This window comes from Rattus norvegicus, chromosome 20, assembly GCF_021556685.1.
Source record: "Rattus norvegicus strain SHRSP/BbbUtx chromosome 20, alternate assembly SHRSP_T2T, whole genome shotgun sequence".
Classification (NCBI taxonomy): Eukaryota; Metazoa; Chordata; class Mammalia; order Rodentia; family Muridae; genus Rattus; species Rattus norvegicus.
Genome location: NC_141553.1, coordinates 6,389,008 through 6,404,842, shown reverse-complemented (window position 1 = coordinate 6,404,842; position 15,835 = coordinate 6,389,008). Strand labels below are relative to the sequence as shown.

General features: G+C 58.2%; 2 protein-coding genes across 20 annotated transcripts; one reads left to right on the top strand and one right to left on the bottom strand.

Annotated features, from left to right (window-relative positions):
- Window positions 1–1,257: 1,257 nt before the first annotated feature.
- On the top strand, window positions 1,258–3,302 carry Smim29 (small integral membrane protein 29). 8 transcript variants are annotated; one of them, NM_001429775.1, is given in 5 exon segments: window positions 1,258–1,306; window positions 2,277–2,452; window positions 2,611–2,636; window positions 2,789–2,894; window positions 3,000–3,277. In NM_001429775.1, coding segments are annotated over 4 exon segments (309 nt in total). In that variant the 5' UTR covers window positions 1,258–1,306; window positions 2,277–2,341; the 3' UTR covers window positions 3,066–3,277.
- Window positions 3,303–3,366: 64 nt separating this feature from the next.
- On the bottom strand, window positions 3,367–11,320 carry Hmga1 (high mobility group AT-hook 1). 12 transcript variants are annotated; one of them, XM_087596758.1, is made up of 6 exons: window positions 10,339–10,429; window positions 9,986–10,097; window positions 7,358–7,534; window positions 6,045–6,128; window positions 5,475–5,525; window positions 3,367–4,595 (listed from the first exon to the last, which is right to left on the bottom strand). In XM_087596758.1, exons 3-6 carry the CDS (start codon window positions 7,490–7,492, stop codon window positions 4,542–4,544), a joined length of 324 nt encoding a protein of 107 aa, XP_087452884.1. In that variant the 5' UTR covers window positions 7,493–7,534; window positions 9,986–10,097; window positions 10,339–10,429; the 3' UTR covers window positions 3,367–4,541.
- Window positions 11,321–15,835: the final 4,515 nt, after the last annotated feature.

Below are 15,835 nucleotides of genomic sequence, written 5' to 3'. Positions count from 1 at the left end.
GAGTATATACATAAAACTATCACACCCATTCAGTGAATACATGTCCTGCTGGTGTGATGGCATAGGCCTTTTTTTTTTTTTCTTTTTTTTTTTTCTTTTTTTCGAAGCTGGGGACAGAACCCAGGGCCTTGTGCTTGCTAGGCAATCGCTCTACCACTGAGCTAAATCCCCAACCCCGGCATAGGCCTTTAATCCCAACACTCTGAAAGGAGAGGTGGATGGAGGTGAGGAGGAAGAAGGGATGGGAGAGGAGAAGAAACGGTAGGAGGAAGAGAGAGCTTGGTAGAGAGTTGGTAGAATATTTGGCTACCATTCTGGAAGCCTGGAATCCTAGCATTTAGGAGGTGACCTGAATGAGGCAGGATGAGGAATTCAAGATGTCAGGGGTACATGAGATAGAGGGGGGGTGCTATCTCCCCGGCATGGTGCTACATGCCCACCCAGCATCCAGGAGGCTCACACACACAAGCACAAGGTTGCCCTGAGCTATACTGCAAGTTCAAAGCCTGCCAGGGATGATCACGTAAAGACTCTGCCACAGCCAAAAAAAAGTTGTAGAGTCTCATGTTGATGTGTGTCTTGCCTGCATCACCTAGTGTGTCTAGTGTCCGTGGGGCACAGAAGAGGGTGTTGCAGCCTCCGGAAATGGTTGTGAGCCACCTCATGGGTGCCGGGAACCTAACCTGAGTCCTCAGTAAGAAGTGCTCTTAACCGCTGAGCCTCTTCCTCCACTAAACGTAGATCTTACTCAGATTTCTCCAGTCCGAGTAACTTTAATGGTCTGACCATGACAACTTGGACACAGGCTTACCAAGTTGCCCGTGACCCAAGCAAGCTGCACCCTGCTGCTCCATCTGTGCCCCCACCCCCACCCTGCACCGGGAAAGCGCTCCAAGGAGCAAGCATTTATTTGGCCCACAGGATGTGCTGGGCTCCTGTCTCGCGCCATCATTTTAGCTTCACCACAACCTGCTTTGAAGACCTGAGGACAGAAAGGAGGGAGGCCCTCCCCTCGACAGTCGCCGAGCTCCTGCAGTGACCACTCGCCCCGCCCGCCCGTGTGCAGCCAGGAAAGCGCGCCGCCCCGCAACCTTCCCGATGCACGGCCCTCGGTCGCCCCCTGTTGCCGCGGCGTGGACACTGCAGGCCCCTGTCTGGCCCGCCCACTCGCCTCCGGATTGGCCATTATGCTCGACTGGGTCGCTAAGGCCCCGCCTTCTCTCCGGGTTCTTTGATCACGCGCCGGAGGGCTCTTCCGGGGCCGGAGCCAACCGGAGGTGTTGCTGTCAGGGCTGCACGGCGGGAGGTAAGGCATGGCCGGGTTGGATGGATGGGCAGCAGCGCGCCCGCACGGAGCAGCTCGGGGTGCCGGGGTTCCAAGGTACCCAGGCGGGCATCGGCCCCTCGACACCCCCTCCCCAGTACACCCCATCCTATCCGCGCCTTGGGACCATCTGCCTGCCGAGGCGGGCCAGCATCCTACGAGCGGCCTCATACCTTTCCGTTTCTGGCTTGTCCCCTCGGCCTGAGACCCGGAGCTCGCTACTGGGAACTGGCAAAACTGACCTACGGATATGGGCGCAGTTAGCCGGTACCTCTTCCTCTATCTGAGAGTCCGGGACAGGAACTTGGGTCATCTCAATGCCGCCTCCCAAGGATGATCTCGTATCTGTGGATGGGGGCCATCCTCTCCACCCCTGCCTGTCAGCGCTGGCCGGGAGGGGAGGGGCATAGGCGGAGCCCCGGGTGTACTAGAGGGAGGGGGCTAGATACTGTCCATCTATATAGTGTCCACACTCGTACCTGAGCCCGATACTGAGGACAGAGTATAGGGTTACACCAGGGACAAGGATGGTGTAGGACGTAAGCCTGCGTGCGGCTCCTAGCTCGTAGCGTGGGAACGGAACCAGAACCCCCTTCACAGGATCCTAGCTCACCCCTCCAGCGCAGTGCAGGCCTTATTTATCTTTCCCTCCATTTAGCCGTGCACCTGCACCTAACCTTCCCCAAGCAGTTGACACCCTGCAAATGTCTACCAGGCATCTGAGCTAGGCCACACCCTCTTGTTTGTAGGTGCTGGGCAGGAAACAGGCAGGCCTGGCTGAGATCTGGGTCTGTCCTTGGTACTTAGAGCCATGGTTACCTAGGGATCATCCCAGTGTTTCGCTTTAAGTTTCCCCGGATTTCCACTCCCGGTCTTGGGGAGGGATACAGACCTGCTTGTCACCATAGGTACAACTGATAACCTTCCCTCCTCCCACCCCCAGGGAGCCCAGGGGAGGCGCCCTCCCTAGGCCACCACTACTCATGCAGTCCACTCCGCCCTCTGGCCTCTGATGTCATGAGTAACACGACAGTGCCCAATGCCCCCCAGGCCAACAGCGACTCCATGGTGGGTTACGTGTTGGGGCCTTTCTTCCTCATCACCCTGGTCGGAGTGGTGGTGGCCGTGGTAAGGAGCCCCCACAGCAGACTTGCCTGGGGAGGCTGCCGGGCGGGCATGGTATGGTGGCCACAGCATCTCAGCTGTTATTAAGGGTGTGGAAGTGGGTCCTCACACTGGGCCATGCTCGCCTCCCCAGCTTCCACAGTCCCATGTCTCTGTTACAGGTAATGTATGTGCAGAAGAAAAAGCGGTGAGTGTCCTAACTCCCTGGTGCTCTACCATCTACCTTAGAAATGGTTTCCTTTTCGGGCTGATGGTATCTCTGGTTTAAGGGAGGGGAGTAGACATGGATTCAAGAGCAGGACTGGGGTCCGGGCTCAGTCATGCTTTCCTGTTGCTCAGGGTGGACCGGCTTCGCCATCACCTGCTTCCCATGTATAGCTATGACCCGGCAGAAGAGCTCCACGAAGCTGAACAGGAGCTGCTGTCTGATGTGGGAGACCCTAAGGTGAGTACTTCCGGGTAAGAACCATGTTGCAACAAGAGGCCGGTTCCCCCTCACTTTAAGCAGCCAAGCAGTCATGGGGCTGCAGCATCTTGCTCTTCCTGACAGGTAGTTCATGGCTGGCAGAGCGGCTACCAGCAGAAGCGAATGCCCCTGCTGGACATCAAGACATGAAGGTCTGCGCCACTTGTCACCCACCCAGATAGGTACGGGGCATCTGAACACCGACAGCTGGCCCCGAGCCAGGCCTACCAGGCACTGGTGGGCCTCTCTTCCTTGTGGAGTGGGTATAGCACAGCACCTCGTCTCCTCTAGCCAATTCCCATGGTGACCGGCCCAGATGTATAGTTGTATATATTTTGTAAATAAAACTTTTGTGGCCTCAAGTTACCCTCTTTGGGGAGAACTCGATGGCAGTGTGGGGCAGGTGCCTGAGCAGCACCTCTTGTCATGTGATTACACGCACACCAGAAGCTGTCCAGAAAAGGCTATTTTTTTTTTTATTCAAGTAACTGCAAATAGGAAACCAGAGGGGGAGCCCCAGGCTGGGACAAATACTGGCCACCCCTCCCCCACAACAAGGGGAGGTGGTCCTATACCCTTTTCCCATCCAAGTGGGCCCCCCCTCCTCACTCTGCTGCAGCATCCACGGGGCGGGGCCCCATCTTCCCTAGCGTGGGGTACTCGGTAACCAGCCTGCTGCTGCACACCAGCCCCCCCTTCCCCTAGAGTGTATTGTGTGGGGGGTACAGGCAAAATCGGGAGGATGGACATCTGGCGCTGGTAGCAGCAATGGTGGGTGTCTAAGAATGAACATTGAACAAAAAACACAACACAACTGTCCAGAGGTAGTTTGTGAACAGAGGAAAAAGTGGAACCAGAACCTTGGGGGGCAGGGAGGAGCAAAAGGAGAGGGGGGGCAAGGCGAGCTCCTTGGTGCCCTGCTAGAGGAAGAGTGTAGTGGGGGAGGCGCCTGTTGGAGCCCCGTCTGCCTTAGGTGGAAGTGCTCAGGACCTCACTCGAGATGGGTGGTAGCGCCCATCTGTCTTGTCCCAGGGAAGAGCAGCAAAGTGGGTGGAGCCAACACCATCCTACTTCCTGTTGTCCAGCCAAGGGGCTCAGCCAACCTGGTGCAGGATTCTCAGTAGGGTGGGGCAGGAGGGACTGAGAAACCCACCCGGTGACGCTTGATGGGGGACATACATGCTGGGACCTAAGCTTCCCCTGCACTGACCACACTGCTGCCGCCAGGTCAGCCATCGGGGCTTGTCGGAATGAGATGGGGCTGTGGCCCCTTAAGGCCAGGGAATGCTCCAAGGACCCTCTACAGGGAAGCCAGGAGCAGCAGGGCAGGAGGGACCTGCGAAACAAAGCGCCCGGAGAGCTAAGAGCGAGGGCTCTGAGGGAGGCACGCAGCAGGCTGGGCTGCGGCTTGATGGGAAGTTAACCTTGTCAGGAGGGGGCAGGTGTGTTGGGGAGGAGGGCACAGGGACTGAGCCAAATCCTGCTCCCGTGGGTGCCGCAGAGCCTGCAGCTGGTGCCTGGTGCGGTAGTGTGCAGTGGGGGCGGGGCGGGGCCTGGGAGCAGGGCTTCCAGTCCCAGGGGAAGGCCGCTCCTCAGTGGCCAAGGAGCAGGCGGCACTGCAAGTGGTCACTGCTCCTCCTCCGAGGACTCCTGGGAGATGCCCTCCTCTTCCTCCTTCTCCTGTGGGAGGCAGAGCGACTCAAGGACTGGCCTTCATTCTCAGCCAACACCCCTCCCTCCCAGGCTCTCCTCTGCAGAAGGGGGATGAGTCAGGGCTGAGTGTGTGGGTGACTCAGCAGCCTCCGAGCTGCTTTCATTCATAAAAATGAAGGATTTAAAGGGAGAAGAAAAAAAAAAAAAAACCACACACACACACACACTTGCTCTCACACAGGCCAGACCCAGCACCAGGCCCAGGCCCGTGTGGAGGGCTGAGGAATTGGCTAGCTCTTCACAGAGGGTAAGGGACAAGAACTGGAGAGCTGGGAGGTGGCACAGGGCAGGTGTGGGGCTGGTTCCAAGAAGGTCGGGGTGTCCAGTGGCTGACCCTTCCCTGGGTGGGAGAAGTATGCGTCCCGGGGACTCACTCACTCACTGGGCGGGAATGTTAGGACGCCACAGGGCCCCACAGCCCCCACAGTGCCAGGCAAACTCCAAAACAACATGTTTCCTGTTACTCATTCCTGGGGCTCAGCCAGCAGGGCCCCCCAGCCCCTCCGCTAAGGGGTGGCTCAGCTCTCTTAATCAGGCAGCTGAGAACCAGGGCGGGCACAGTAACCTGGAGGCAGCCCGCAGGGGTTGCCCAGATAGGACAGAGCTGTTCCCTATCTAGACCTTCACTTTCTGATCTTTCCATGCGGGTCCTAGGAAGGGGACCATGGGCGCAGGACACTTTCTGAGAGCCCAGTGAGGTCCCACAGCGGGGTCTGGAGACAAGGGATTTCTGAAGAGGAAGGTAACCCTGGACCTGTGTGAGGCGCCTCAAACATTCAACACGCCCACTCCAGAGCATCCTTAACCCACCCTCCACCCAGCAAACACAGGACCGTGAACACCTACCAGTTTCTTGGGTCTGCCCCTTGGTTTCCTCCCCGGAGTTGTGGTAACTTTCTGGGGGGGGGGGGACACGACAGGGGACATAAGTTTAAGTCCAAAGCGCTGAACAGAACCCAAGAGACACCAAAGCCCAGTGAAGGGGTGACGGGGCTGGCTCAGGGCAGCCCAGGACCCCCACGAACAGGTCCACCCAAGTCCAGCTGCCGATGACTGGCTCCAGCCCACACCCCCCCACCCAACATGCACACCCCCTCCTCCCTCACAAGTGACTCAGAGGATATGAGTCGTGGGTTAAAAAATAAAATAAAATAAAAATAAGAACGTTTTTGGGGCTGATGCCACCGTGACTCTGGCCCTCCCTGCACACACGGTTCATGTCCTCAGGATGAAGGAAGGTGACATTGTCAGCCCAGAGCTGGCACAGAGGTCTTTACTCTCTCCCTCTGCTTTGCCTTATTCTCCAGACCTGAAAAAGCTATTCCCCACTGTCCTGGGTACCCCACTTTCCACAATTAGCAGAGACCCACAGACGCCCCAGCATACACTCAGGACGCCACGTAGGAGGAGCCTCACCCGCGTCTTGGCTGTGCCCTTGTTCTTGCTTCCCTTCGGCCGGCCCCGGGGTCTCTTCGGGGTTGGCACTTCACTGGGCTCCTTCTGCAAAGACATCTGGGAGTCAGCGGAAACCAGTAACAACCAAGGCTGTAGGAGACGCAGCGGGCACACCCCCATCAAGCCCCTGAAGACTTTAGACCAAGGGAAGATAAACCAGAGATCTCTCTGGGAGAGCAGGGAACCGGTTAGATGCCCTGACCAACTCTATCATGTTTCTGATCTTTTGCAAAATGCCCAAAGCTGTAGCCTGTCTCACCTGTAAATGGTGGAATATGCCTAGTTAGCATTGCCAGATAAGTGCCAACCGTAAGGCAGTGTGGCCCAGCACCATTGCTATCACCCCTCCCGTCTTTACATGGGAAACACCCCTCGAGGCCGGAATCAAAGACGGTGCTTCCCAGGCATGGAGGCTTCCACTCACAATCGGTCTAGGAACCCAGGAAAGAAGCTGAGACAAGTGCAGTGTGTCTAAAGCCAGCCTGGGCCACAGGGCCACAGGCTCTCATCCAAAACCAAAACCCTCTCCACAACAGGGGGGCTGCACAGCAAGCGCACCAGCCTCCACAGGGCCACCACTTGGGAGAGGGCGAAGAGCTCCGCTGTCAAGCCAGGCAGGGGGCATAGCCAACATCCTGTTAGCCAGCCTTTTGGGGACCCCAGAAAGCCAATGTCCATCCGCAGAGCCAGGGCCTAAATGAGTGATAAGTACACATCTACACAGCCCGGCCCAAGAACTCTTCCCCGCCTGACACGGGAAGTACAGCACTGGACACACCGGATGTAGAAACCTGAGGGCAACTGAACAAGAATCTGATTATCTGTTCAAAACCATGTACAGTCAGCTACACACCCGCAAAGGTGTGCTGCTCTCTGTTGGTCTCCCTGTGCCTGTACCCCGCACCCATCCCCCGCTTTTCTGGGTGAATGTTAAGACATGGGTGGCAGGGGCTGGAGAGATGGCTCAGTGATTAAGAGCATTGACTGCTCTTCCAGAGGTCCTGAGTTCAAATCCCAGCAACCACATGGTGGCTCACAACCATCTGTAATGGGATCTGATGCCCTCTTCTGGTGTGCGTGAAGACAGCAACAGTGTGCTCACATAAAATAAGTCTTAAAAAAAAAAGACGTGGGTGGCTTCGCTATGACCTCAGACACCAAGCTGAATGCCTCTGGGCAGTGAGCACGCACAAGGATACACATGCACAAGAAGAGTCAACCCCGCCCCCCCGCACCCCGAGAAAGGAAACAGAAGCAAAGCTTTAGACACCCACCTGACTCCCTACCAGCGCCGTCCCAGGACTCACCGAAGGCTGCTTGCGCGGCCTGCCCCGGCCTCGCTTCTCAGTCCCATCCTTTTCCTGCTTGGAGGCCAGGGGCTGGCTGGACTTTGAGACCGACTCGCTCATTCTGCTTCTCTATGTGTGGGGCAGCACAGAGTGAGTCTGGCTCTGTGGTGCAGGGAGACAAATCGGCAGTTACACAGGTGCTCCCACCGCCCCATCACCCCCCATTACCCCCAGGCACACTGCCAGGGTGGCGCCTGTGAGGTACAGCCAGCTCAGACCTGGCAAGAGGGTCCCAGACCGACCTGGGGGTAAACCTGGGGCATGGCCCCAGCCCCCAGTCCTGACCGGGCCAACACCCAGCAGCTCCAACCCTGAGACACAGGACAAATGACAGAGTACAAGATCTAGCGACGGTGGCCATGTGTGGAGGAAGGAGCTGAGGGTGTCCGTGAGTAACCCCTGAGTCTTGCTTCCATAGCAACTTAGGGTAAGGGCAGATTCTCAATAGACCTTGGCAAGTGAGAGACTCTGGGTAGCAAGTAGTCCCTTACCTGAGGTGAAGGATAACTGTGTGTGTGCATGTGGACAGACTGCCTCAAGGAGAGACTGCCCTGTACCTAAGAGATCTCCTTTGGAGAGGTCAACCAAGAGAGCCAGCGGTGTACCCCGCCCCCAGTCGCAGGCCCAGGAGACACTTGAAGCAGTCTGCTGTCCTTTGCCAGGGCAGAGGCCCGCAGCCCCATCAGTGAAGAAGGTACAGAAATCAGACGTCCTCTTTTGAGTCAACTGAGGATTGATCCTAGGGCCTCCTGTACGCTGGACAGTGCTCTTACCCCACAGGCTGCTCCCCCCCCAACCCTCTTTGCAGATTTCGAGGCAACTGGATAATTTTGACCCAACGACAAGAAAACATTTTGAAAACTTGTGATTTCTGAAACACTTAACGGTTTCCTAATTCTCGAGCATCGAGAGACTCCAGATGGTGCAGACTCGGCTAATTATTCTATTACAATATTTCAAACTCGAGACCCCCTTTAAGCAGGGTGGCTGGGCCGGCTCCGTCATTAGTGGCTCGGTCTGTTCTCTAATTACAGGCCGTGATTAGAACCTTACATTACACCACAGGTCTCCTTCAAACCAAACATCAAAATTAATCAGCTAATGAGCGCTGACCTCACACCGAGGTCTGCTGGAGGCCTTTCAGAGGGGGCTCACGGGAGAAAACCGGCCCCAGTCCCAAAGACGGCGGTGCATTCAGCTTGCCCGGAGATCCTGGCCAGTCTCCCGGACACTGTTTTGCCACCTGGTGCCTCCCCAATTCTCGCCGTTAGGGACTCTTAAACCACCTGCTCTCCTCAGTGCCCCCACTGATTTAAGCTTAGAGTCCCTGTCCAGCGGGACTGAGGAAACCCTCATCTCTTCCACCTGTTTCCGAACATCAGGGAGGCCTGGCATGCATGCCGAAGCCACATTTAGGGGTCTAAGCCCGACGTGCCTCTCTTGGGCCTCTAGCCTGTCTCAACATTTAAGTAACTACGCAGGAACGACGGGAGGGATAACATCCTGGCAGACACACTGTTAGGGTTTTTCCCTCCCTTTAAATAGCCCAGAGAAGACCCCTGAGTGACCCAAGGTCACACAGCAATGGAGGTTCCTGCGGAATGCTTACAGACCGCCACTTTGTTTACTGAGAAGCAGGTTAAGACCCTGGCGCCCTCTACTCCGGAGTGAGGGTGCCTTCGCCAGCGTCCCGGCCTGGCGGTTGTAGGCCGGCGCTTCTAGGAGCTAGGACGAGGGGGAGGGGCGCAGGCCCTGCAGGCGCGGGAAACGGCGCACCCCGACCACATGCACCGCCACGCGGGTGCGCCCGGCCCCACTTCCTGCCAGAGGGGGCACCCAAAGCCCGCCTTGGGGGCAGGAAACCTGGTGCGAGTCGCAGGAAGAAAATCCCCCTCCTCCCTCCCTGAAAACGGGGGTGGGGGAGGGCAGAAACGGGGAGTCCAAGGGACTAGTTCTAACAGAACCCAGCAAAGCAGAGGAACCAGTTTGTGGGGGCGGAGGGCAGGCCCGGCCCTGGGGGCTGAAGAGGCGCGGGGCAGGGCCAAAGGTGTGTGTGTGGGTGAAGCCCCAAAACCCAGGCCCTCGCGATCCGGCCTCTTCTACGCACAGCACTACCCTGGGAAAGGCCGAGGAGAGGCCAGAGAGGAATCTCGGGGCGCCGGGCCCCTCCCCCTCACTTCTAGAACTTCCCTGGCTAAGGGGGGCGCGCGCCCACCTCCCGCCGCTGTGCAGCGCGCGCCCCTCCCCGAGGCCGGGCTCGCCGAGCGCTAGGTGCACGGGCGCCGCCGGGTGCAGAAGCGGCGCTCGTCGCAGCCGCGCGCCCCTCCCCCTCCGCGCGCCGTCCCCCGGGGGTCTCCGCATCCCACGGTCACGAGCCGGGCACCCTCGACCTGAGGACCGAAGGACGCGGCGCCCCGAGGACGCCCACCCGGGCCCCGCCGCCTGCGCGCACAGTGCGGCCTCCCCTTTCCCGCGGCCCGCGCAAGCCCGGGGCCTGGGAATAAAGCGAGCAGCGCGCGCCCCAGGCCCCCCGGGCGCGCCGCGGACACTCACCGCGAGCTCCGCAGGCCGCCGGCGGGGCGCGCTCGGGGCTGCCGGGTGCGGCGGGGCTAGGCGCAGGGCACCGGCCTGGGCTCTGCCGCCGCCGCCGGTCGCAAATGCGGATCTGAAACCGGGAGAGAGGGCAGAGGCGCTGAGACCGCTGCGTGCGCGCCGCCCAGGCCCCCGCCGGGGATGTGTGTCACATCCGAGCTGGGGCGAGGGAACACGGACGGATCCCGCTCCCCGGAGGATGGCGAGGGGCAGGAAGCTGGGCACGGCCCGTGCGCGGCCTCAATAAATAATGTGATTAGATTCTAGACCTACAGGAAAAAAAAAAAAAGCCACCCGAGCGGCGGCGAACTCACGCCTTCTTGGAGCCGCGCCAACACCAGAAATAGCCGCGACTCGGAGTCCCAATTAGAGGAGCGCAGCCCCGGCTCAGGGGAGCTTAAAAAGAGCGACCCAGGGGCGGGAGGGACGGGCCCGCCCGCGCCAGCCGTGTCACCGGGGGCGGGGCCATGCAAATGAACCCGAGGATTTAAAAGGGCGGCCGCCCGCCAGCCGCTGCCGCCGCCGCGCGCGGGCAGCTCGCCGGTGTCGTGATGGGTGCGCGCGCGGCCTACGCGGGCACGCGCGTCGACGGCCCCGGTTTCTCAGAGTCCTCGGGCAGACTGACGGAGGAGGAGCCGGTGACGGCAGCCGCGGCCCTGCTGTCGCCATGGGGTGCCAGGGACACACCTATAAGAGGCCTCCGTGGGCTCCGGCCTCGCGGGGCGCGCGTGGACGCCAGTGCCCTCGAACGTCCTCGCGTACTCCTGGGCAGCCTCCCGCGGCCTGCGCGCCGCCCCTCCACCCCACGTCGAGGGCCTCTCCTTAGTTACCCTTTGACGCCGAGCAGGTGACGGCCTGTGCGTCTCCGGTGGCCTCAAGGCGCGTGAAAACACAAGTCTCGGGAAATCCAAACGTGCAACTTGGCAAACGCCGACGGTTTAAATCTAGTAACGGCCGCCACCCAGGTGCAGGCTTCAAAGGAGCCGAGCGATTGGCCGGCTCGCCGGGGACACCGCAGGGAGGAGCCACGAGGTGACCTACTGCGTGGTGTTCAGGAAGCACGAGGTCCCATTGGTGTGACCCCCCCACCCCCGCCCCGTGACTTAAGAGTTGGACAAGGGGCCCCTGGAAGCCCCTTGAGGGCAGGGGGTTCTAGTTTCCCGCCTCCGGGTGCCTGGCTCAACAAAAGACTTGTTGCTGGGACCGAGGAAGCTAAAGTGGGAAGATGGCGCGCGGGGAAGCAGGCGAAGAGGCGCGCCCTGCAGGCCGGTCGCGGGCCCCTGGACGCACCTCCCCACCTCGGTTCCCCGAGTCGGCCTTTTCCACACCTCTCATAATGCAGGGAATTGCAATGCGGGCCCAGTGACACACGATTGTGACTCATAACTCTGCTCCCCTTCCTCCGCGGTCAGCCCTCTCTCCTCGGGGGGCGCGCGGGCGGTGGAAGGGGATGCGGGGGCCCATCCTGCGCCAGGCCAGAGGCGGGGTGGGAGCCCGGGGTGTGGGGAGGCGGGCCTCCAAGTTTCAGGAATGCCTCAGGAATGTTTCCGGTGGGGGGTGGGGAGCACGGCGGGCTCAGCTCCCCCCTCCCATGGGCCGTAGGATGGCGCCCTGGGCGCGGGGCAGCACGTGCTCGGTGGGGGTGGGGCGCGGCGGGCGAGCGCCGGCGGCCTGGGTAGGCCCGCGGGTCCCGGGCCAAGGTCCAGGTGACCCTCAACTCCTGAGGTGCCACTGGAGAGGGAGGAAGTCACGGAGGGGCGTGCCCATCGGGTGGAGGGGAGCCTAGGGCGCCGGGGCAGTCTAGGGGAGGAGCGGCTGCCCCTTTGTGTGCAGCCGCTGTGGGGGCGGGGCGGGGTGGAAGCGCGCCGCGCCCTCCATCTTGGTGCCCCGCGAGCGGAGTTGGCTGGAGGGGCGCGAGCTCTGGGGACCTTCGTAGCGAGGTGTGGCTGAGCAAGCTACCAACTCCCACTAGCACCAGCACCGGCCATTGGCAGCAACCTAAGCGACTAGGCCCTTGCCATGGTGTTGAAGGGGGGAAGTTTGGGAATGGTCCTGCAGGCCCCTTTCCCCCCAATGTAGTAGTGGCCCCTCTGCGTCTACCGCCTCTGACCTGTGCGGACCAAAAGAGGATATCCTTCCTGAATGGGCTTTGGGAAAGGTTGGCCAATTGCTTGGCCCACTTTCAGTAAAGTGGCTTGATCGTATTTTTCTACTTCTCTTGGTCCTGACTTGCTCACCGGCTTGTCTTGTGTCTTGTGTGTATTTTGTACCCAAGACCCTCTCTGGAAGTAGGCAGGTGTAAGTAAAGTTCAAGGCAAATAAATACAAGAGTTTGCCTCCCTCCCGCCTTCCTTTCCCACTCCTGAAATGTAGTTCTGCCCGCCGACCCCTGTGCAGATACCTGCGTGCTTTCTGGCTTGCCCGTGCCCTGAATTCCACTCCTTGCCTTTTACGGTACTATTTAGGCATAAGAGTGAGTAGGGGGTCGGGGTAGGGAGTCCCATGGAACCTCACATCTGTAAAGAAGCAAAGAAGGCAGGTAACGGCCAGGCAAGAGGCGGCCTTGAGGTTGAAAACCGTTTTTGACCTCCAAGTTCTTGGGGTACATGCGGTGGGTGAACGAAGTCCTGTGCGCTTTCGAGCGTGGACTTGGGACAGGACCTAAAGACCTAGTGGGAGCTGCAGGAAGCACTAGTTAGGTATGAACAGGCCCTCTTGGATCTGGAGAGTAGGTGGGCCAGGTCCAGGAAGCTAGTGGGGAATGAATCCTGGGCCTGAATCTTCCCAGGGACAAACACTGACCTTCAGAGATCCCAACCGGAATGTCTGGTATCAAATGAGCTGTACCCCAGAAGAGCTGGCTCCGTTAGAGCGCACGGAAGGACTGGTATAGAGAGTTCCGTGTAGTTTGAGACCGGTCGTTCCCTTAAGGGCAGGACGAGGGACACTCTGGTGTTCTCTGTCTGGACTTTCCATGTAGGGTTACCCAGAAGAGGCAAGGATGAGGCGTGTCTAACCAGGTAACCAAACCAGGACACTGAAAAAGGGAAGCCTGGGGTAGGGGTCCTACCTAGGTTTGGGCCTCAAACTTCAATAAGAAGTGACTGAGGGCCCCGTGTGGCAGCAGAGGGAAACGGGTTCTCCTGAGTCCCAGGACAGCTAGGACTGTGGTAGAGAAACTCAGTCTTTTTTTTTTTTTTTTTTTTTTTTTTTTAAGGAATTATTTATTTATTATATGTGAGTACACTGTCGCTGTCTTCAGACACACCAGAAGAGGGCATCGGATCTCATTACAGATGGTTGTGAGCCACCATGTGGTTGCTGGGAATTGAACTCATGACCTCTGGAAGAGCAGTCAGTGCTCTTTTTTTTTTTTTTTTTTTTTAAGATTAATTTATTTATTTCATATAAGTACACTGTAGCTGTCTTCAGACACACCAAAGGGCATCAGACCTTATTACAGATGGTTGTGAGCCACCATGTGGTTGCTGGGATTTGAACTCAGGACCTTTGGAAGAGCAGTCAGCGCTCTTAACCACTGAGCCATCTCTCCAGCCCGCAGTCAGTGCTCTTAACTGCTGAGCCATCTCTCTAGCCCCCAAGACCCTGTCTTTAAAAGGGGGTGGAGGGTGAGCGTGGTGGTGGTGGTTCTTAAAAGGCTGAGGCAGGGTAGGAGTTCCCGGCCTGCTGCGGCCGCCGTGTAAAAGACTTCCAGGCACCTAGGAGGCAGGTGGACCTCTGTGACTCTCTGGTCTACACACTGAGTTCCAGGGCGACCTAGTGAGACCCCGTCTGAAACAAACCAAAAAAAAAGCTCTAATGATGGTTTGGCTCGGTGAATGTGCTTGTGGCCAAGTCTGATTACCAGAGTTGCATCCTGGGGTCTCAAACGGTAAAGAAGGAGGAGAAGCAACCACAAGCTGACCTCTGACGTTCACACGTGCCTGCCCCCCACACATACGCATAAGAGAGAAATAAAAAAATGTTCAAGTAAGTTTACCCATTGTCGGCAACTCTATGTGCACTGGAAGACCGAGGCAGGAGGATTGCCACAAGTTTGCTGGCCAGTACTATATGACAAGTACTTTCCACTGCAATATTAGATTTAAAAAAAAAAAAAAAGACCTTTCCAAAAGTATGTAAGAAATTGCATGTTTTAACTGTTCGCCCAGTGACTTTCGAACACCTTTGGAGCAGATGTGCCAAGACCGAGGAATAGGTCGGCTTCCTCTCTGTTAGGGCCAGCATCTCAGATGTTTGTATCCAGGCACGTACGGTGGCAGTGGGTTTCACAGTGTGGATGCTCAAACTCACTTCCTTCCTCGGCCTTTTGCCAGGCAGACTCATCCATGCCACAGCACGTGGCTGCAGAGTTCGCCCACAGGGCCCCGAGCTTACCGAGTGTGAAGGCCCGGCAGTTTGTTTACCCTGCCCTGTGGAAGGGCTTCTGGACAGTTGCTGGTTCCGGCTGTTACAGGGAGTGAATACTACCCTGGTGTGGCAGGGTTCCCAGTGACTGGATCTGGGATTTCTGTTGGGTGCGTGCCTAGGAGAGGAACTGCTGGACCACGGGAGGTGTGTGCCCAGCTTCAGCAGCTGTGCAGGACACCACGGTGTGACAGGGCCACTCATCATAGCCATGAGCTTACAGCAGGCGTCAACCTGACCCAGCCCAAACCGAGAACACTGACCCACGCCAGGCAATGTTAGGTTGGCTCCAAGTGTTGGCCTTATTAACCAGGTCTGACCCATGCCAGCCACTTTGGGAGCCATTCTTCTACACAAGGTGCTTGCCCACTCTCCTAGAGTCGCCCAGCTACTCCAGTGCATCTGGTCCCTCTGGCAGGACCAGACATCAGAGCCCTACTGACCACAAGCTCTGTTGCCAGGAAGCCTGGCCGGCTGGAGTGGGAGGAGGGCCTCTTCTGGCTCCAACTTTCGAGGGAAAAACCAACCGTCAAGCAGAGAGAACAGGGAGAACAGCTCTCTGCCTGCCTTCCTCCCACCTGAGAGACCCAGGACACACACACACACACACACACACACACACACACACACACACACACACACACGCAAGGAGAGAGACTGGGAACATCCATCAGCTCTTATCTAACCTTGGAAAAAAACTGAGGAAGAGAGGTTGTTGAGCAGAAACAGAGCTACGAGGGTCTTTCTCTTCCCTCTCTGTCTCCCCCATCAGTGAGCAGTATTCCCACCCCAATCCTGAGGGAATGAAAAAGGAGGCTTGGGTCAGGCACAGGGGCCAGGTTTTAAAACCCAGCACAGGGGAGACAGAAGCAGGCAGATCCCCCTGTCAAGGCCAGCCAGAGATACACCGTCAAACTCTTGTCTCAAAAAAAGCAAACCAAACCCTTAGGCTCTTGCCCCTTTCAGCCTCCCCGAGGTTTCTCTCCAGGCACCGGGACTGGCTCATATAGTCAAGGCATTTGTGTCGGGTGGAAGGATAGGGGGACGGAAAGGAACCTGCAACATCACCGATGATGTACTTTCTCTGTGCTGTGGTGGGGGAAGCAGACAGGTAGAGACAAGACAGATGTCCAGCGTGGGGATAGGCTAGGCTTGGGAGAGGGCAGACAACACAAGCTGGTGTTCAGCCCCATTCCCCCAACACCTCTGAAGCCACTGCTAGATGCTAGGACCAAAGGGGGAGCACTCCCAGGAGCGCTGAAGAACGCCCAGTTGCTATTGTTTATGGGGTCAGAATGCAGGTATGGTGACAGGCAGGCTTCCTGTCCCTGTCTTCACTGGGGTAGAGGCCAGCAGCTCAGACCTGTCCTAGGAGCCCGGCCT

Bases quoted from the DNA above. Each gene is read 5' to 3' on its own strand.
- Smim29 (XM_087597061.1), top strand. From the start codon at position 2,342: ATGAGTAACACGACAGTGCCCAATGCCCCCCAGGCCAACAGCGACTCC. The intron at 2,637-2,788 runs GTGAGTGTCCTA...CCTGTTGCTCAG, and splicing joins TATGTGCAGAAGAAAAAGCG to GGTGGACCGGCTTCGCCATC. The intron at 2,899-3,003 runs GTACTTCCGGGT...CCTGACAGGTAG, and splicing joins TGTGGGAGACCCTAAGGTGA to TTCATGGCTGGCAGAGCGGC.
- Hmga1 (XM_087596767.1), bottom strand. From the start codon at position 7,492: ATGAGCGAGTCGGTCTCAAAGTCCAGCCAGCCCCTGGCCTCCAAGCAG. The intron at 6,129-7,357 runs GTGGGTGTCTAA...ATGTCTTTGCAG, and splicing joins CGGCGCTGGTAGGGAGTCAG to AAGGAGCCCAGTGAAGTGCC. The intron at 4,596-5,474 runs GTAGGTGTTCAC...TGCCTCCCACAG, and splicing joins GGGGCAGACCCAAGAAACTG to GAGAAGGAGGAAGAGGAGGG.